At 32.9% G+C, this 22,542-nt stretch overlaps 1 protein-coding gene across 1 annotated transcript in view; it reads right to left on the bottom strand.

Moving 5' to 3' along the window:
* The window catches only part of LOC102255650 (ephrin type-A receptor 3), a gene marked incomplete at its 5' end in the record, with an annotated part of 78,393 nt that overhangs the window by 35,414 nt on the left and 20,437 nt on the right, over positions 1 to 22,542 (bottom strand). Inside the window, 3 exons of the mRNA XM_014550628.1 lie at positions 8,219 to 8,428; positions 10,222 to 10,283; positions 19,852 to 20,037. Coding sequence (XP_014406114.1) covers positions 8,219 to 8,428; positions 10,222 to 10,283; positions 19,852 to 20,037 — 458 coding nt within the window. The remainder of the gene's footprint in view (positions 1 to 8,218; positions 8,429 to 10,221; positions 10,284 to 19,851; positions 20,038 to 22,542) is intronic.

Raw genomic sequence — 22,542 nt, 5'->3', positions numbered from 1 at the left:
GTGAAGGGCGATCCAAGAAGACTCCCAGAGGAAGCATCTGTCCTAACCCCCAGTAGTTCAAATCTAAAAGCCATTGAGAATTGTTTCAGCAGATGTTTGATTGCCACAAGTGATCAAGAGACAAATGATCTCCTTGGTAGCAAAAGCCCATCCCTTGAACTTTTGAGATTTTTCAACATTGTGCGAAATGCTTAAGAATTTCTTGAAATCCAGAAAATCTTCACATTACATTCTAAGTAACTAGATGTCTATCTAGGAAATGAAATATAAATAGCATTTCTAATTCTTTCAGCCTACAAATTCAAACACAAAAACATTTATGTTAATTTAATAATAAAATATAAAATTAGGTCATTTGATGTATAATGAATGTCTCCTTTTAACAAAAACAATGCAAAAATTTCAGGATAAGGCTAAACATATATCCTAATATGAGTATAGTTTTTTTTTCAAAGTTCAATGAAGTTGTAAATGTTAAACTTTGTGGTTTATATATAATCAATCCTTATTTATTTTTTAAAAGGTTATATGAATTCACCTGAATGTCTGAATTTTTAGCCCTCTAAATACAATTTTCCAAAGAAACAATATTTTAAGCAAATAAGTAAAAAAAATATATTCAATATAGCAGGAATACTAAATATCTGTAATAGAAATAATAGTATAGAAGTATTAAGGTTTACTCTAGTAATTAACTAAAGAAATAGTTCCTAGTGTATTGTAGGCACTTAAATATATGCTGAGTGAACAAATGTTGCATTTTAGCAGAAATAGTTCCTGCTAGAGACTGTGTGCAATATGTTTACGTACAAACTCTTCATTCCTGTGTTGCACTCCAAAATTATAGTTGTGATTCTCCGTATAAAACTGGAGATTGTTTTAGATTATTTAGATTATTTTAACACAATAAAATGCTACCCATCTCGCTAAAATGAAAAGTACTAGAACTCTCATTAAATTTTGATGCAACATTGATAACTGAGATTACTAAATCTTCTAAAGTTATCTGATTTTTGAATGTGGCTTTACTTTGTAAAGCTACATAAGGTATATTCGTACTGATCCTAAGAGAGTAAGAAATAAATTCAGGGTTGACACTATTTATTTTGGTTCAAGCTTAAAATGCATTACTATATGAAGATTACTGATTAGATATTTACTTTTTTTAATTCATGTGTAAATGACACGTGGCATATATTACTTATCAAAAATAATTGTCTTTTTGTATTACACCAGTTTTTTGTGTCCTTAAGATCTACAGAACAAAGGCACATATTTTTTTATTATTTATGTTCTTGGAATGGAGTTATTCTGAACAGGAGTATTTAACCACTTACTTACATTTTGTGTTTTCTTTTAAATCCTGCAAATGAAATTAGGTAAGACAGAGCTGTATCTGAATATTCTTGCACCAATTTGGTAGAATCACAGAGCCAAAAATGCAAATAAATTATTGTGGGTATTTAGGAAATGACTTTGCCTGGTGCATGGTGAAGGGCAAAAGTGGAAGCAGGGATGCCTGTTCCAAGGCAATAGCTATGGTGACTTAACTAGAATGAGTCAGGGGGTAGAGGTTATCGAACAAGTTTGAAATATTTTTAAAATATAACTGATGAAATTTGATATTGACTTAGTTAAGGGGAAGTGGGTGAGAGGACTCAAGATGACACCCAGGTTTTGGCTCAAGCAACCAGGCAAGAAGTGACAGCATTTACTGCCATTTTAAGGCTGGGGGAAGAACAGGTTTCAGAATAGTAAGTTATCAAGCATTCTAAACTGAATGTACTTAGATGCTCAAGAGACCTCCAAGTAGAGGTGTAGACTAGATAGCTGAATATACAAATCTGTGGCTCAGGGGAGGGATACAGGCTGGAGATATAAATTTGAGAGTCACCAGCATATAAACTGTATTTGAAGCAATGGAATTAGATTAAATCACATAAGATATATCTAAAGAATACAAAGGAAGAGGGTCCAGAAAAAAAATGGCTGGAGATATAAATTTGGGAGTCACCAGCATATAAACTGTATTTAAAGCAATGGAACTAGATTAAATCACATAAGATGTATCTAAAGAATACAAAAGAAGAGGGTCCAGAATAAAAAATATTGTGTAAAATAAGGTTTCTTTCTCCTGTTACTAACACACAATGTCATTATTTTCTAAAAATTAAATAGGTCTTAATTGGACATACAGCAATGTGACAAAAGACAGAACATTCTCATATAATAAAAAATACCAACTGGTAATTACAATTTATTCATCTTCAGAACAGAAACTTAAATAAAAAATCTAATAATCAAGAATAAATCATTTGATTTTCTCAAATTTCCCAAATCAGTTTATGTGGTAATTGTGTCCCTAAAATGAATTTGGGGGCTTGAGAATTGGATTGGCTTTATACAAGATAACTTAATTAGATAAAAGTCTAAATTTTCACTAATATGGTGTAAAATAACATATTGAGTACTATCATGTTAGAATTTTATATCCCATCTATTTAAATGTATGAATATAAGAATGTTGATATGCATAGACGCATTCATGCATATATAAAAAATGCTAACCTGTTTAAAATTAAATTTTATAAGAGGAAATATTGAAAAATTATTCAGTGACAAAGAATTCTCACCAGTAATACTATGGTTCTATTAGAATGAAGTAAAGTAAATTAGTAGTTCGGTGCAAAAAATAAAACATACGCCATGATTATACTTTGAAATTCACATTATGAGGAACCAAAGAAAGAGAGTTCATTTTTTGTTTGCTTTTTTTTCTCAACAACAAAAATTCTTTCATGTTTTAAATTTGCAGAACTAAATGCTCTGATCATATCCATACCAAATAAAATCCTAGGCCTTTCCAGATGATCTGCAACCTTTAGTATGCAGCTGCACTTATGCTTCTAGGCTTTTCTTCAAATGTCATATCACATAATGCTATATCGTAGGTCACATTCTACATCATTTAACAACTGCTAAAACATTAATTTAGTTTTTAAAGTGTTTCTATTTTAGTTAACATATCTATAACAGTGGTTCTCATGGCGTTATCCAAGCATTTCTGGGTGTCCCCAAGAACATTTCAGGGTGCCTGTAAGACTGAACTATTTTCATAATGATACTAAATAAAATATAGCATTTCTCACTCTCAACATCTCATAAATATACAGTGGAATTTTACGAAGGTTACAGGATGCATAATTATATTGTATAATTGAAAGTGTCAATGTATGGAGTTTCTGCCTAAATCAGTAGTGAGAAAGGAAGAGAAATGATTGGAAGTGAAAATTTAAAAAAATCTGACTTTCTATCCAATACCTTTATGGAAAAGGAAGAACAGAAAAAAATGTGCATTACTATGTTAGCTGGGACTCTTTCCTTTTGAGCATACTGTTGAAGACAACAGGAAGGGAAATTTGTGATAATGCTTAAGACAATACCAACAGCAGCATTGGGAAAAGTCTGATAAATTGTTTTAAGATTTAAGGCTAAGAATTTTTTCAACATCTCAGATGCTCCTTCCAATTTAAGAATTTATAAATATATAATTAATTTATACAATTTCTATTTCATTCTTACCCTGCCTGTCTATCACAGAGATGTTTTTTAGAACGAGAGCAGCAGACACTGTACGTTCATTCTGTGGCATTGAATCAAATGCCATTCATGATTCTTTAGTGCAATTACACTCTACCTGAAGCTGAACAAGAATATGTGTCCTGGAGCAAATTAAACCTGATATGTTGTTAGAGGCAAAATGACAAAACATCATGAGAAGGAAGGTAGGGATCTTTGGAAAAGACAATGATGCTGGTAATAATATAAGGCAGCAGGAAAAGAGGAAGAACAAATATGAAATGGATAGATTCCATAAAAGAAACCGTAGACATGAATCTACAAGAGCTGAGTAGGACTGTTGAGGCCAGGATATTTTAGGCATTACTCATTCATAGGGTCACCAGGAATGAGTCAACTTAAGGGCAGGTAACACACACAAGCAATACATTTCAGTGGAGCAATCAGGAAAGGTTTAATGCATTGGAGCACCAAATACTAATTTCTGAATTGGACTGATGATAGTTTAAACGTGTTAAGTGAGACTAAAGTGACCTGACTGGTAAAGATGATTTCTAGAGGGGAACCCCCAATACATTGTGTGTAATAGCAGTGTTTCTGCAGTAAGTACAAGTTTCCTAAAGACATCTTAGTATGGCAATTCTCATTGAATTGTATCAGTGTGTTAGCTTAAAAATCAAAATTGCAGTCTTATTACTTTATAGTCATATTACTCGTATTTTAGAGTAAATTATAAAATTATTGTACCAAACAAGACTTATTATGGAAGACTAAATCAAGCATGTCAAAATTATTCTCAAAGTGCAGATGAAAACTACAGCTTCTCAGAAGGAATCTAGGACCTCCAAGGATATTTTGAGGAGTTTCAAAAAACTAAAAGGGTGAACACTGGATAATTCTAAACAACTATTCATTGGTAGTGAACAAGCCCAGTTGTTCTGTGCAGTTTTTAAGAATCATTAAGGATGAAACATCAATGCAAAGAGCCTAATGCACTTTTATGTCACAAATGCTAAAGAGGGATTTTGACACAGCAACACCTTTTGTCTACTGAGGTTGAAGAAGTAGACTTTTGGAACCCTTGGTCCTAAAAAAGTAACATTCAGTGTAAATGAAGTCCTGAAAGTTAACCTAACATTCTCCAGGAAGCATATGATCTCAATTTGTATAGGTCTTTCAGGTTCCTACAAGAGAAATCATTCCTTCAAGTATCCTAGAAATCAAGACTGCTCTCAAGAACAAGTGTGCTCTCATATAACAATGGGATAAAGCATAGGATTAGAACCTGGCTGAATCACCAGAAATTGAATATTTCAAATAAAGGTGTTTTTATCAAATACTTTTCATTAAAACTGGAAATATTTCTTGAATAAGGTGATTGCTGTAACAGCAAGGATAATGCCAGCAAGAACTGCATTTTTATGGAGTATGTTAAACACTCATATAATAGCAGAAGTTTATGAAGGAAATCTTTAGGATACAGAGTTACATGAGTAAAATAAAAAGAAAAATCCTTGGAGACAATAAATATATCATCATCTGTTGTACATGTTGTTTTCTGGGATGATCGTTAGTCATACAAATGATACTTTTCTGCAGAATGTTCACTGACTAATTTTCCTGGACTCCTGAGAAGGAGCACTAAAAACCACAATTGCGATATTTACCCTTGTTTTGCAATTCCATAAAGTTTTAAGAGCTGTGTAGTCATAATTACTGTTCTCAAACAACTCAACTAGCTGCTAGATATACAATTGTCTTTTATTTCTTACTCTTAACTTAAGGAACTGTATTCCTAAGAATAACATTTTTATGCAGAACACATTTTTTAAAAATACTTAAATTCATGAACCAAATGAATCCACTACAGAGTCTAATTGAAAATGAAAACATTAGTGTGATGTATAAAGTTTTCAGGAATGTTCCAGCCCTAAGTCAACACATCTAGGAACATCTCCAGAATATTGTGTTTCATATTTCTGTGGCCCTATCACTACAGCTTTATTTATAGATGAAACTCAGTCTGTCATATTGGACATTTCTCAGAGTATGATATTGATGCTATGTGACAATCTTGGTAGTGGTTAATTGAGTTGTCAAGGTTGAAGATTTAGAAAAAAAAGAGTTGGTTCTTTAAATCAGGAATAAACTTTTAGAATTAAACAATAAGTTGGCTTAAAAAAACAGCAACTGTTTATTCTTTTGACTGATGAGAATATGGAGGAACAGGTTCCTTTATATTATATTTTGCTACTAGGAGTAACAATCAGTAACAAACTGTATGCAAAACAGTTGAGTGATTCATATATCAAAATCCTCACATAGTTACACACTCAGTTATTTTAATTCTAAAAGAATTTCATATCAGGATGTATCACAGTATTGTTAAAAATATCCAGACTTTGAAATTCTCTAATTAATAGTGGATTGGATAACTAAATTATGTACATGAAAAAAATGGAATACTATAACCTATGTAATGATATATTGTAAAATGAATATTTGTTATCTGGAAATTTCTATATTTTATATGTTTAAAAGGGCAGATTACAAAACTAAATTAAATTAATATGTAAAATACTGAATTTATTGATAAAGGAAATAATGTTATATATCAGTATACATATAGTGTTCCAAAAAATGTGTACACACTTTAACAGCTAGTAACACACTTAATTTTCATTCCTTTGCAGGTTTAAATGATTGGAAATAATGGGTAAAGCCAGGCTAATCTTTGGACAAAGAAAACTTATCCTAAAGTTCCACTAGACTTTTTTTTTTTAATGGAGATACATAGAAGATAAAGTTTTTGGTACAAAACCAACAACAGTCGATGAATTGAAGGTCCACAAATATCAAACAAAATGATTCTTGATGTTTGCGATTCCATTGCTTCACATTATCAGCAGTGCCTGGACCAGAATGGTCATCGGTTTGAAAACAGGCATTGACAAAAAAAGTATTAATTTCTGTAGATTCTCTTAAATTTTGAAATTGAACTGTATGTCAATAAACATTGACTCTATAATCATTCAAATTGTGTATACATTTTTTGGGACACCCTGTATATAAAATATGATACCATTTTTATAAGTAATGCATATTTGGTAATCTAAAAAATATTTTAAATATTTTAAAAGATGAAATTAAAAATTAGTAATGATTATTATATCTTTATTTTTAAAATATTCTGCCATGAAAGAAAATTTTCCCCAAGAAATACAATTTTAAAGAAATCTGCCAATAAATGTATGGTGAAATAATCAAATGCATTTTGATAAAAAAGACACAAATTAAAAACATTAAGTACAACTGGTCACAACTAATAAGTAAATACTAGAAATTATAAAGTCTAGCATTATCAACAGTCTAGTTAAATATCCTTTGAAAATAGCACAGACTCTGATACAAAAAATTCAATTTTAGGAATATTTTTCAAGTAAATTACTATACTCATAGAATTATAAATTCAGATGAATTATTTACACATCTGTATAATATATTTAAAAAGTATATATAATAATAACTTGTCAACTAATTAGGGGTTGGCTAAAACATACAACTAGAAAATAGAATACATCAAACTATTAAACATGAAAAATATAAATATTATTTATTTACAGTAGCTATGTTCAAGAAGTATATTGCTAACAATAGAATTATATTGTTAAAAAGAAAAATAGGCTAGTGTTATTATAAATAATCCCCCCCCCACACACACACACACACACTAGTGGCCTGGTGCACAAAATTCATGCACATTAAAAGGGAATTAATTAGAGGAAATATTTTAATATTGCTATTTGCTCTTTCTCTATAATAGAAGTGTCAGAGATGAAAGAAAATTAGTAAAATGTATATGAAAATCTCCCTCTTGTCAGAGTCTAGGGGGGTGCCATGGGACCCAGAGTAAAGTCCCCGCCCACCCATGTGCACCTCAAAATTGCACGAGACCCAAACCTGGGTGGCCCCACCCCCATCAAGCCCCATAGGTTAGGGGGCACAGCCTCAGATTCCCCAGTCTGGCCTCAGGTCCTCTGGCCCCGGCACTGGGGCGGGCAGCACAGCCTCAGGTCCCCGGGCTCTGGCACGGGGGCGTGATGATCATTTGCATATTAGCTCTTTATTATATATATATGCAGGATAAATCTGGAAGAATTGACTTACAAAACCACAAATGTTATTTGTGGGTGGCACAATTATGGATGACTTTTCTTCTTTTTATTGCTTTGTTTTGAAATTTTTATAATATTAACATGTGTTTCCTATATAAATATTACTTTAAAATGCTTTAAAACTATAGATATTGGTGAGGGCACTAAAAATTTATACAGTCCACTTAAAAATGCCTCAAATATAAAAAATAAAAACACCAACTTCAAGCATATGATAATCTTGCTGCCCTTTTCAGGGAAACATTAAATCAATGGAGGGGATTTCAGAATTAAAATCATTAGCATCCTCATTAATAGTGATAATCTAGTTTCCCATACAAGTAACAATATTATAATTTTAAAGGATAAGTTTCCTTTTGGGGCAGATATAAATGACTAAGCATTGACATGATTTCTATCTTTGTGAGTCAACATAATACAAGGTGGAAAACAAAGATAAAAGAGGGGAGGAAAGAGTTACTCACTCTTGTTGTATAAGCAGCTTCTGGGTCATCTTCTAGAACACGTGAAAGTCCAAAATCAGAGACCTTACACACCAAATTGCTGTTGATCAAGATGTTCCGAGCAGCAAGGTCTCGGTGAACATAGCCCATGTCTGAGAGGTACTTCATGCCAGATGCTATTCCCCGAAGCATCCCCACTAGCTGGATGACTGTGAACTGGGCATCATGTTTCTGAGAAGTATTTCAAATGTACAATTAAGATGTGTTGTTGTGTTGTATCTCTTAAAGGTATATTTTGGTTAAAATCTCACATATGGAATTGTAATAATACTGACTATACATTTTAGTTCTAATCACTCCGGCCTAACAAGATATGTAAATAAATGGATACAAGGCTAAAACAAAATAGCATAAGTGCTATTACTAAATACTTTACAACAAGTATTACTAAATACTTTGTAACAAGAAGTACCTTAATATTCTTTGACTTTAAGTTCAAACCTGAACTACCATGTTTATGGGATATACTAACAACTTAGAAATGTTCAGTTCAGGAACAAGAATGTGGCCATTTTAGTTTTATTTATTAACTAGAGGGCAGGTCTGCCTGGCCTGCCCTGATCAGGGCCGATTGGGACGGGTTGGACAGATGGCCCTACCCACTGGTTGAAGTCCTAATAGAACTCCCAGTCGAGGGGACAATTTGTATATTAGCCGTTTATTATATAGGATTTGTATTACGGTTCATTCTTCTTTCTAGTTTTCTGGATATTTCGTGAATTGTTTCAAATAAGGTGGATGTTATATTTTTGATTACTGTATATAATTACTTCAAAATTAGTAAAAAATATTTACTAAATCTGTGTTTTTCTACCAAACCTTGAATTGTAGGCTATAAAATAGAAAGTAATCGGACATAATGTTGGAGTTCTGGATTTAGAAAAGCTTCCAATCTTTTGGATTAAAGTAGAAATATATAGTTTAGATCCATGGTCGCCAACCGGTGGTTCGCGGACCACTGGTGGTCTGTGAGGTCTGATAGGTTGGTGACTGCTGGTTTAGACCATAGATAAAGAAATGAATAGATAGATACACACATATGAATGCAGTACACAAATATATACATATATAAGTATAAAATTCTATGTCTAGTTATATCTACATGAACAATAATGTTTTAAAAGAATATTTTTATGATTTTCATTACCTAATTTGAACAATTGCTTGTTTTTGAAATGTGTTTGTGAAAATAATTTCTAATAAATTTATATCTGGCTCATGAATATTAATAATGCAATTTCTCATTCATATAAAATTTAGTTTTTCTCCACAGTAATGAAATGTATTGTTTGTCTATCTATCTATCTATCTATCTATCTATCTATCATCTATCTATCTATCTATCATCTATCTACCATCTCTCTATATATCCTGCTGAAAGTACCTTTTAGGATGGGTCTATTTTTTATTTTATCCCTTGCAGTGACTGGTGATTGACAGTGTAAAATGTTTGTATGTTTTGAACATTATATTTGTTCCAAAATGATATATCTGAATTGACAATACTTTGAAATTATAGAACATGCCTATTTTCTGAGTGGACAAAACTATGTGAGAGATAGATGGTCTGTTATCTTATAGCAGATTGAGGTTACTTTAGATAAAAAAGGTTATATGTCTTAAATCAATATTATTTATGTCTGACTTTAGGATTATTTTTAATTTTTATTTTAATCAATGTGAGTTTTGGCAGTACCAAAAAGCTGAAGAAGGCTGAACAAATTTGTTTAAAAAATATAAACCATTGACATTCGGATGTTTCAAGATAAAGATTCAAATTTATAGCCTTCCCTTTGCTATTCAGTCTCTGCAAATTTCAGTTTTATTTGAACTTTGATTATCTAATTGGCACTGTATCAGAGGTTGTCTCCAACATTTTCAATAATTCATTCCATATTTATGTATGCATGTACATAGATAGAAAGAGAGAGATACACATATGTATATAAAAATCTTCTACTTACACGTAAGAAACTGTCCAAGGAACCATTCTCCATGTATTCCGTGACAATCATAACTGGTTTACCTAGATATATTGTAAATTAAATATATAATCATTATTAGAGTTCAACAAATATGCAATGAACATGTATAATACACTTTGATACACCTGATAAATTAAAAAAGTAAAAATTTCTCCTCCTTCCCAATTTTGCAACATTGCAATTAAAAAATTAAATTTCAATAGAAAATAATTTTTTTAAAAAAATTAAGGTTTGTTTTCCGACTAAGAGCTCATAACCTATAATACCTATATTGGCTTATTTGGCATGGATTTTCATGAACACCAAATATGACCTTTTCTTCACTTTAATTGCATCTTAGCTGATCTACAAAATCAAGTGTTTCTGCCTCCAAGCTCAAGATATAGCCAATAATTCCACAATCATTTATTCTTTCTACAAGTAATTATAGAACTGTGTGCTAGATATTCTCTTGTGCTAGTCAGAAATAAATCAAAGACCCTGCCTTCATGGATTCAACATGTGAACTGCACAAAACAATTAAGACTAATAATTATAATATTTTCATCTGTATACATTTAACACATTAAAAATTATAAAATCCATGCTATGTTTAAAAGGAAAATAAAATTAAAATTTCTGTTGGCAGTAACTTATAACAACCATTTTGGAATATGTGGCCTTAAATGCTATTAAATATTTTAACAAGCATATAGATTCATTTAGATAGCCCTTTATAAAATGTACAAGATTGTGGTCTGATTATTTTATATGCACTAACTTATTATTTATCATTCCCATTTACACATACAAAAACTAAGATATAAAGAGGATAATTAAATTACTCTATTCCACACAGGGAATAAGTTACAAAGCCAAAAATTGCAACCTGAATATACTAGGTTGTTACTTTTGGAAATTCATCCTGAGAAAAACATTTAAGGTATATAAAAAGGCATTAAACACAAAGGCGTTAAATATACTAATATATATAGATCTACAAATGAACATATGTTCAACTATTGGTAATGATTTAGACAATTGTGGGTTACAATTATATGATTATTCTGAATTTAAGTGATTGAAGACTGTAGCATTTTAAACAACTGTTACATAATAATGTTATGTGAACAAAGCTGAAAACATATAGTAACTCTACATGCATCATGACAACTATGAAAATAAGTAATATAAAACAAACATTTCAAATACAAAAAAACATATAAAATGGATATAGGAAACACTAGTAATTTTTCCATATTTAGAATCATGTAGAATTACACTAGTACTTGACATAATTACTTCACTTCATCTTCACATCATCCTTATGCGTTAGGAATATGCATTATTCCCATTGTGTTTCCTTAGCCGGAAGCATTGTGGATTTAGGAAACTAGCTGAGGTCACACAGCTAGTACTGCAGCAGATCCCCAACACGGTTGTCTCTGATTCAAAGCTCACATATATTACCACACTGTAGTTCTCTTCATTTATTGTTGCTATGACATTGTTTTAGTTATATGTTTAGTTATAGTTTCTTCCATCATGTTTCAAAGGAAGAAAAATCACCCCTCTTCCAGGTCTAGAAGATTTGAGTTAAGACTGAGTACTGATGGAAGACTTTGAGCAAATAATAGATTTTTCACAAACTTCAATGCATAGTTAAGTGAAGAGCACATATAGTTTTTCCTCTCAAGATCCTTCAGCGGTTCTCAACCTGTGGCGGTCGAACGACCCTTTCACAGGTGTCGCTGAAGACCATCCTGCATATCAGATATTTACATTATGATTCATAACAGTAGCAACATTACAGTTATGAAGTAGCAACGAAAAATAATTTTATGGTTGGGTCACAACATGAGGAACTGCATTTAAAGGGCCAGAAGGTTGAGAACCACTGCAAGCTTACTTTGCCATTCTCACAATGGAAAATAGCTTTCTTTGATTTTTTTTTCCTTTCATAGGTGAAAACTCTTAATTCATGCTGTTTGTGAATTATGGATTAGTACTGTGAAGATTATAATTCCTACATTTGCTACTTGAATGTTTCCCAAACTGTATATTTTGTTTATTGAGGTAATAAAATTATTTAAATTTTATGAAATTGCTCAAATAATTTTATATATGTAACAACCAATTGATACATCAATCTATTTTCTATTTAACAGAGTAACTTAGTTATATATCTTGAGTAACATTATATATGTAGTCTGGTGATGTCTGAAAAGTCAATTTAGCCAAAACTTTAAGTCTCTAGAACTTGCTTCTTCAAAATTATAATTGAGCTTTGATTTTAAAATATTAAAGAAAAAAGGGAAGATTCAACATTTCCTTGTAAACTTCTCTCTCTCCTGAACTGGTCAATGAAATACCTAAAGACTGATCCCAGAGACCTGACCTGAATGAATGAATTTCTGCATATGTATATTCTTCATAAATCAGTATACACTTTTGTGTTCCTTTCTTAACAGAATTCTAGGAAGAATACTATCTAGCAAAATTCAATGCATACCTAGAATGTAGTCATAGATATGTTGCCTCATACAGGCAACTCTCAGTTACAGGGGCCAGTTATTGTGTTTGCATACAGTACTACCCAGACCTTTGCTTCCCTCTTCCTTCTGGATCCCAGCCTTATGACCATTTCATTTTTTGTTGACATGTCTAGTAGAATGTTTGGCAAGGGAAATGAAAATGAAAGTAGCTGAAAATTCAAACCAGTCAATTAAGCCAAAGCCTCATGACCATTCAGAAATAGGATCAGGCTGAATTTAGCTATACAATTTAGGTATTTATAAACACACCAGTTAACATGGTCAAGTCTAAAAATGTGCTTTACATTAAGTTCAAAGATTCAGCAAGCCGAAATGTACAAAGAGTAAACAAATACAAATATTCTATATTGGAAAGCGGTATCTTTACCTAGTTTCCCTTGTGATTTTGATTATGATGAATGGGGTTAAAGAAAAAGAGATGCAATAATGATGAGAACTAGTTCTAACAATATGAAATGTGGTTGGAAATCATAAATTACCAGCTCATCTGCGCACAATGCAATGTGTTTCTATTCAAGTTTGGATACTCTTTCATGTGCATTTTGATTTAGAAGTGACATCATCATCAAGAACCTTTATCATTTACTGCCTTCGGAGATATTAAAACAAGTCTAAGTATGCATACTGAACTGAACTCAATTAAATTATTGCTGATGAAATAAAATTTTATCAAAAATGAGCAAAACAAAATTTGCAGGGGAATTTTGCTTTTTTTCTTAAACTTATTTATGAGTACACATGAAATCATGATTTTTTTTTCATAATTAAAAGCTTAAGGGAAGCATAGCAGCATGTTATAATCAGTTCATTTTCCCAACTATCCCTAGTGGCTCAGAGATATTACTAATCATTGAGCCACTCTTTGAAGACAGAAGAAACGTGTTTCAAAATGTCAGAGAATTCCAGGTTCAGCTCTACTTATTTCACCTCAACCTTCCTAATCACCTTTTCTATAAAAAGAAGAATCAGATTAATGTGAGATATAGCAATACATAGAAAAGTTTATTGCAATCATCAAATAAACGTTACTTAAATCTATTTTATGCAAACGTAAAAATTACTGATGACTGCAATATCACAAATTTTGAAATTTAATTCATTTCAGAAAGAAATGCTATTAACTCCTATTAACAGTAAGTGTGTCTTCTATATCCAATTCTTTTTTTCAAAAGTCTTAAACACAATCTAGTATGAGATTAATATATTTTGCCTTATTATCCCACACTCAATATTACTATCATGTAATCAGAATCAGGGTGGAAGCAAAAAGCAGAAGCAAGAGAAAGAAAACTGAAAAAAAATTGACAAAATATGCCTCACTATTTCCAGGAAGGAAGTCTTAAATCACCTTTGACTAGAAACAAAAGGTTTTGTTATAGATTTTCACATACTATACCTAACTGATTCATGGAATGCACTGAATTAGAGTATTTTTTCCTGTGAGTTTCCTATTAAATCATGTAAAATACAGATAATCTTTTCAAAATTCCATTTTAATCAAGACATTATTCATGTTAAGAATAACCTCTGTTATATCCACTGGTTTATGAGTTAATGAGCACAGGGGCCATCTCCATTTTGACTTCAGTTAAATATTTATTACCTGGCAGAGTGCTATTTACAATTGATTATATCATGTTTGTCATTGAAGGCTGGTTAAAGATAACCTCTGCCTTCAAAATTAAGCTAAAAAACAGTTTCTCCAAATTTTCTTTAACCAACCGTCTCTATCAATGTTAACACCAAATGTTTTACACTCAGCTGACCTTAAAAGTTTTAAATGTATTGATGCTAATTTAAAACAAAATTTAATATCTTTAAAGACAGTAACAACATTCCTGCTCTCTGTTACTCCATTCATAGCTGATTTGCTTGGTAAGTACAATGACAATTAGTGAATGTAGTAATATGAATGTGCTCAGTTTGATATTGCAAGAACAGCTTACAATTTTTTTCTTTTCAAGTTTCTACCTTTTATTTTTCTTCTCTAATAGTAAAATTAATAACTTAGGTATAATAATGAATTGAAGTAATGATAGCAGGCTTCTTAATTCTATTTTTAAAGAAATGCTTTTAATATTTCAAGATTGAATATGAGGTCTATAGGTGTGTTTGTGTGTTTATATACATTTATCAGACATACATATTTTCTATGTATGATGTGCTAAGAAAATATTTTAAGTTAAAATGATTGTTTTTCTGCATTTATTGAGATTGCCTTTTTATTTTCTATCTATTAATGTTGTGACTTTCTTGGATGTTAAATATTGAACCAACTTTGCATGCTTGGAATAAACTAACAGGTATGATAAAGTATCATTTTTAATACATTGCTATGTATGCCTTTAAAATTATTGCAGTGTTATTGAAAATGTATTCATATGTTACACTGACCTGTGATTTTGCTTTTTGAAAATATTCTTGTGTGGGTTGGTGTCAAGATATCACTTGCCTCATGAGTTAGGAGTGTTTCTTTTTCTCCCCTTCTGAATGAGTTTGTATAAGATCAGAACTATTCAGACAGCTATTACACAAGTATGTAATTATATTTCTTCTTCCTTTAGGATAGATATTGTATTTTTAAACTTTTTAAAAGACAGTATCTGGGCCCATGACATATTTTATAAGTTGAATTTGTTTTTCCAAAACTATCAAAAACCCATCCTATCTAAAATTATTGAGGAAGTACACAACATTCTTTAATGTTGAAGAAATAAGAAATTTCTTTAGGCACATAAAAATAGCACTTCCTGGCTCACCTTTTTTCATATATCAAGTAGAGATTTTCTTAGTTTTGCTATGTGGGTGCTTAGAATGAGATGGCTTCAACTGATTTATCAGATTAAGGTCCTGAATGCACGATAATCAATGTTCAAAGTTTCAAAAATTGATTATCCTAACAAACTATTTCTGCACATTATTAATAAAGTAAGTATAACTATATATTGTCTATTAGGGTTATGACATGGGGTGTAGTACCCTTGAAACAAGTGCAGAAAAAAGCTTTTTAAGAAGTTAACAGAAAATAGCACGAATTTGGCATTGTCTCTAAAAATGACATCTTATTCTAGTAATGTTTCCTTTTCGTATGTGGAGCAGATAGAAAGGTGGAAACAAATAACTAAGTATTTTTTTTATTTTTATTTTTGTAAAATGGATTCTCACACCAATACAGAAATGTTTAAATTATTTTTAAAAATCATCTTAATATTATGGTTTTGGCATTCTTTAGAAATGCAAGTTTATAGTTAAGTGCATTATTATTACTTTTTAAAATTTTCAGTAAATAATCCCTCCCCAAATAACAACGACAACAAAAAAACCCACATCAATCTTATCTATATAATTCCTTCTATTTCACTAAGTGAAAAGTGGCCAATGGAGGTCTTCTTGGAGTCTGAACATCATTTGACTAATGGTGTGATGGCAGAAATCTCAAACATTTGCTTAAAGAAAGTTCCATCTTTTTGAACTTCAACTAAAATTGATAACACATGTTAGTGCCAAGCTCTGAGCAGAGACTGTGCCCCCACCTCTCTGCTACTTTGAGATCAGAGACTCTCTCACCTTCTCTTGTTTAAGACTATCAGGCTCAAAATGTACCATTAAAATTGTTTATGGCTCAATTTAAATAAATGAAAATATAATGATCGGATAAAGGGCTTTCTCCAAATGAGCTGAAAATTATACATTATAATAGACCTGGTGCTTCAAAGCACAATTAATAGCAATAATAAAAAGGTATTTTTGAGTAAAAATAAAAGGAATTGTTTTCAAGCATTTACTTCTCTACTCCCAAGATTAACTGGTAAAACCGCAAGCTCGCCAGAAGTGGTAATTTAGATTTTTATAGCTCTATTCCACTTAACAATGCATTTCTACATAATCTTATTTGATCTTTAAAGTATCTGGAAATAGTAAAATAGAAATGCTACTTCCATGTTACAATTGAAGAGAGTGAGTCTCTGTGAGTGGTCTGATATGCCAGATGTCTAATAACCAGAACGGTTGCATATGACCTTGAACTTTGACCTTCTGATTTTTAATCTAGATACCAATTATATCTCTTCTTTAAATGCTGTTTTGTTCATTAAATTTTAAGCTCTGCATCACTCTAGCTCTTGTGTGTGTGTGTGTGTGTGTGTGTGTGTGTGAGTTTGTGTGTGTGTGTGTTTGTGAGTTTGTGTGTGTTTGGACTTTGAAGGTAGATTGTTTTAGCCTTTATATAGTCTCAGGAAACAAAGAAAATAATAAAAGTAGATTGAATAACTTCTGGTGACAAAATTGTCTTACTCATATGTTGAAAGCAATGCATTACCTTTCTTTCTAAGGCATTTCTATTTTCTCTCAGTTACAGGTGCCAGACTTAGAGCTTTTACATATGCCAGTAAAGGAGCTCAATATCTAATTCTCAGTCTGCTACTCTGTTATGCCTGCACTATATGAGATGACTGGGATTTATATCGTCAGATTTGGCAGCTTCTTACATGCCTATTTTACCAGGGAGATATATCAAATTTAGAACTTTTACCCTAAGAATAAGGTAGTTACAATCCATATTAGAATGTCACAGAATCAGGCTTGAATAAGACATTAAATGCATACTACTGACAATATTTAAAGGTCATTTTTTTTCTTAATGTGTTTTCCCCCTGAATTTTGGTCTTAGGGATTGTTTTATGGATTTCTTTGCCAGGTGACCATAATTCTATTTGATTATTTCATTTTTATATCTAAAGAAAACCTGCCACAATTATTATAGCTTAATGTTACCTACCATTCAGTAAGCGAATTTATAGAAAACAGCTAGCAAAATATAACAACTTGTTTTCAAAAATTCTTAACACTGGAAGCAAAAAAATCTACTCATACTTGTTAATATAAGAGAGCTTATCAATAAGTTTAAATTTAAACCTAATTTTTACTTTCGTAGTTACTTGCATATTGTGTTTACATCGTTGTAGTTGTTGGAGAAATTAGGCGCCCATGTTAAAATGGAATCACTTTCTCCATTGCTCCCTGCGTGCTACAAGCAGTTTCACAATTCTACTCTGAAACGTGAATTCAGTTAAATGAACCAACACTGAAGACCTATTGGTAGAAAACTAGGGTGTTTTTAAGAAATTCACTCCTTCAATCAATCCAGCAAGCAATCTTTTATTTTCTAACATTAGTCAATTAAGTACCTATTATTATTCAGGTTCTGTTTAAGTCGCTGATTATCAAATAACATGGTTCTTGCCTCCAATGAGAGTTTACATTTGTTTTAGGCATTAATGGCTATTAATTGGCCACTGAAAGTTTTTGAAGCTTGACGGATGCCTTGCTATGTTCAAGTTTTTAGGGAAGATAAATAATTCAAATAAAATAAGTCAAATACAATGATAAAAAGTAGAAACATATTTTGGCTAGAATTGGTGATAGAGGTGAAACCAACAGACCAAGTTACCAATGCCACATCTAGAACTTTCCAGTTAGACAATCTACTTGTTCTTTAGTTACCATTTGTTCAAATGTGAAATTTTAATATACTTAATTCACGGGATAGTAGCAAGAAAAAAAATAATCTTCATACTACAATGTTGGGCATATAATAGCCGACTCAGAAAGAAAAACCTGTAAAAATTGAGAGTTAAAAGAAGAATGGTTACATAAGTTTAAATGCATTTCCTCTTCCAGCGGGGTTAAAGATATGAAGGACAACCACTTTGTAAGGATGCTATGAAGAAAAATAAATGACTAACTGATTATTAAAACAATACTGAGATATCATCCTATTCCATGGATATTAAGTAGTTTGGTCTTACCCTGAAGGAACAAAGGGTTCATACATTTTCCTAATCTGTACTACTTCTAAAAGAGTTTTGATTATTAATTTAAAATTTTTTAAAGTTTTTTTGTCAGAAAATATTTCAGTGTTACTAGTAGTATGGCTTAATGTATAGTAGTACAGAGAAAAAATGATTCTTATATGACTTAATGTAGGCTTACACGTTATGGTTAAGTTCTTACATTGCTAAATTCTTAATCCCATTTATTATATAAGAAAACTATAAAGGATATCAAAGTATATTTTGATTATTCCATGCTTTTCTGAGGAAGGAACTGCTGTTTTAGTCACAGTAAAAGAAGAAAAGGTATTAGTGCCATTAAGAAAGTGCTCTGCATAGTGTTAAAGAAAAATATCATTGTGAAAAATATAATATGTAATGTCTATTGGTAACCACAGAATATGTAAATGTGGTATGTGGTTCCAATCAATTATCCTCTAATGGATGCCCAATTCCCTGCCATGTTGTCTTACATTCTAAAGAGTTTGCTACCAATTTAACTTATTCTTCCTTTTATGCTCTAAAATCTTAAAAAAAAAGAAAAAAATCCCAGAGCATTTTCATTGGGATAGGAGCCAAAAATCACATGGTTGTCTCATGGGATTCCTTTAGAGTCTGGCTGGAGAAACCATCAAGGAAATAAGTTCAGATCTCTTTCACAGGCTGTGAGCTAGAGCTTCCCCAGACAAGTCAAGAAGCCAAGTGGGACTGTAGATTAGAATTATTTGAAATCCACAGAGAACAGAGAAAAGGCATTGGGTCTAAAGTGATCCCAACTTTCATAGCTCTGAAGTGTTCCACAAACTCCCGTAATTTCCCTAAAGCCAGGAGTTGGGGTGGGTAAGGACTTGGAAGCTTAAATGAAGGTGGTGAGTAATAAAAGAAAAGGCAGCTAGCTGGGAGTTCCTGACAATTTCTATCAAAATTGAAACATTGTTTTTCCTTGCTACTCTACATAACAGAAATTTCTCCAAAATTCACTTCTTCTCTGTCTTTTAATCAGCCTGTATTAATGTCCAGTTTACCTTCTAAATTTTTAAAGCTTTTTAAGAACACTGTCAATATAATACCAGTTAAATATTTTTTCTCTTGTCAAAGAAAGACATGTTAATCTTAAACTGGTCTTTTTGTTAGGATGTTTAAATACATATGAAAAAAAAGATCAAATTTCTTAAATGACTGAGCTCAGGTTTAAATGACCTCTGCTCAACATACACAAAAGTTGATCTTACAACTTTACTTACTTTTAGTGACAACTCCCTCCAGCCTAATGATATTGGGATGGTCAAATTGTCCCATAATGCTTGCTTCTCCTAGGAAGTCTCTCCTTTGCTTTTCAGTGTAGCCCACTTTCAAGGTCTTGATGGCCACTGAAATCTCTTTTTTTGATGGGAGTTTTAAGCGACCACTGCACACCTCTCCAAATTCACCTGTTAGAATGCAAAAGAATGAAGCCCAACAAAAATCTCTATATATAAAAAGCCAGCAACCAAACACCGGAACAACCAGAACAAGCAGTCGCTATGACACCCACTATGGCCAGCGAACCGGTCCAATGGGGCGGGGGGGCAGCAGCCAACCTCCTGCAGCCCCTTCCCCCAGCCAGCTCCTTCCCCAATCGAAGCCCCCAATCTGATCAGGGGTAGGTCTGGCTGCCAACCACCCATGGGCCCTCCCTCAGGTTGCTGACCCCCAATAGGTCCCTCCAACCCCATTCAGGGGCAGAGCTGGCTGTCCCACTCCCCACAGCCCCTGCCCATGGCCTGCCTCACCCCCAATCAGCCCCCACCACCCCGATCTGCCTGCGGCCCCTGCCCCCAACCAGCTCTACCCCTGATCAGCCCATACCAATTGGGGTTGGGGTTGGCCATCCAAACTCCCACAGCCCCTTCTCAGCCCCATTTGGGGGTGGGGCCAGCCGACCACCACCCACAGCCCCTCCACCAATTGGGGTTGGGGTTGGCCATCCAAACTCCCACGGCCCCTCCCCTGGCCCCATTTGGGGGTGGGGCCGGCCGACCACCACCCACAGCTGGCCCCATCCCCAATCGCTTGGCCCCCTGGCCAATTGCCCGCAGCCCCTACCCCCAGCTGGCCTGGCCCTGATCTGGCCCCAATTGAGGCAGTCCGGCCAGCCAACCTCCTGCCATCTACTCCTCTCAACAGGCCTGGCCCTGATACGCCGATTGGGCTGGGCTGGCCGGGTTCCAACTGTGCATGAATTCATGCACTGGTCCTCTAGTCATATAATAAAAAAATCAGTAGAAAACAATTTTTTCCTTTTAATAATTGTTTTCAAAATATTTACACCTTTGGCCAGTAAGATGTACACTGTAGGCTTCCAAATTATTTTGGAAGCTGGTAATCTGAGCCTCCCTAAGAAGCCCCAGGACATCTACACTCGAGTAGTAAATGGACCTTGTGATTAGCCTCATATATTTTTAAGTAGCACATTGTGAATAATGTAATATGAAAGAATATGGGACAGTTGAAAGCTGTATCTATTAGACTTTTACTCCTTGTTCTCATAGCTACCATTTCCTCAGGGTAATCCACACACCAGCACAAGCATGGGTTGAGCATTGAATGAAATTTCAGATGTTTCTAACTTTTCTGATTTTACTAAGAGGGCCAATTTAACTATATACTTGGTCTCTCTGAAAATGAAACCATCTGCTATCAATTCATTTTATTAGAGTATAAGCATATTGCATTATTGACACACTGTTATAAAGTTCTCTGGGCATCTGGAAGGAGAACAGTAATATAACAGCATGAAATAAAAGATACCACATTTTATTTTGCCCTGTTCAGTGTGACTCAGTTGACTAGGTGTTGTCCAGTACATCAAAAAGTCACCAGTTTAAATCCTGGTCAGGGCACATGTTCAGGTTGCAGGTTCGATCCCCAGTAAGGGGTGTGCAGGAGGCAGCCAATATTTTCTTCTTCTTCTTCTTCTTCTTCTTCTTCTTCTTCTTCTTCTTCTTCTTCTTCTTCTTCTTCTTCTTCTTCTCTCTCTCTCTCTCTCTCTCTCTCTCTCTCTCTCTCTCCCTTCCTTCCTCTCTAAAATCAATGTTTAAAAATGGAAAAAAACAACAAGAAATGATACCACATTTTATCTATGGAATCACTGTAGAGATATTTTTTAGACTCAATAAAAACTTTCTTAAATGAATAATTAATCCACAATTTGTTGAATATAAAGTGTTGCTGATTTTAAATAGTCTAATGTAATTGATTAAAGTGTTGCTGATTTTAAATAGTCTAATGTAATTGGTAAAAAAAAAATGCCTAGAACTAGTTTGAGCACTATCTTCTTATCCATTGTTTTTGAGATTTGCTCTTTTAGTAGATTTTTAGCTTCTGGAGAGCAGAGACCCTTTACATTCTTTCCTTTGTCCCCACTGCTGCCAGAGTAGTAGCCACAAAGCAGTGCCATACATATAATGTTTCATATTCACAGAAGAAATCTTAATATTGTGTAAATTATTAGACATTTAAAATCTTTTTAAAATGTCAAATAAGAGGGATTTCTTTTTGACAAAGATTAAGTACATGCTCAATTTTCAGAATGTGTGTGGAATGTAGTAATATTTTTGGTACAACCTTCTCACTGTGAGTTTTTGTACAAGCGCCATGCCCCACTGGTCAACCAGAAAGAAGGTGTCAAAAAGTGAGATGTTTCTTCTCTATTTGTTGTCCAAGTAAGTAGTTTTCCCCCAAGTAACAGCAAGTTGCCCTATCAACTTCGTAACTCCATCACTAAAAATGACTTGCTTCTGTCCAGGAAGCTCTAAACTGACCAGACTTGACGCTTTCTTAGGAATCCAGTCTTGCCCCTATTTTTAAAATCATGGCATGCTGCAATTTGTCAAAGTTACTTAAGGTCCAAGAAGCAGTTAGTCAGACATTATTTAATAAATACTCATCAATTG

Source organism: Myotis brandtii, unplaced genomic scaffold (genome assembly GCF_000412655.1).
Source record: "Myotis brandtii unplaced genomic scaffold, ASM41265v1 scaffold609, whole genome shotgun sequence".
Classification (NCBI taxonomy): Eukaryota; Metazoa; Chordata; class Mammalia; order Chiroptera; family Vespertilionidae; genus Myotis; species Myotis brandtii.
The sequence above is the reverse complement of the archived record's forward strand: the minus strand, read 5'-3'. Positions and strand labels throughout refer to the sequence as shown.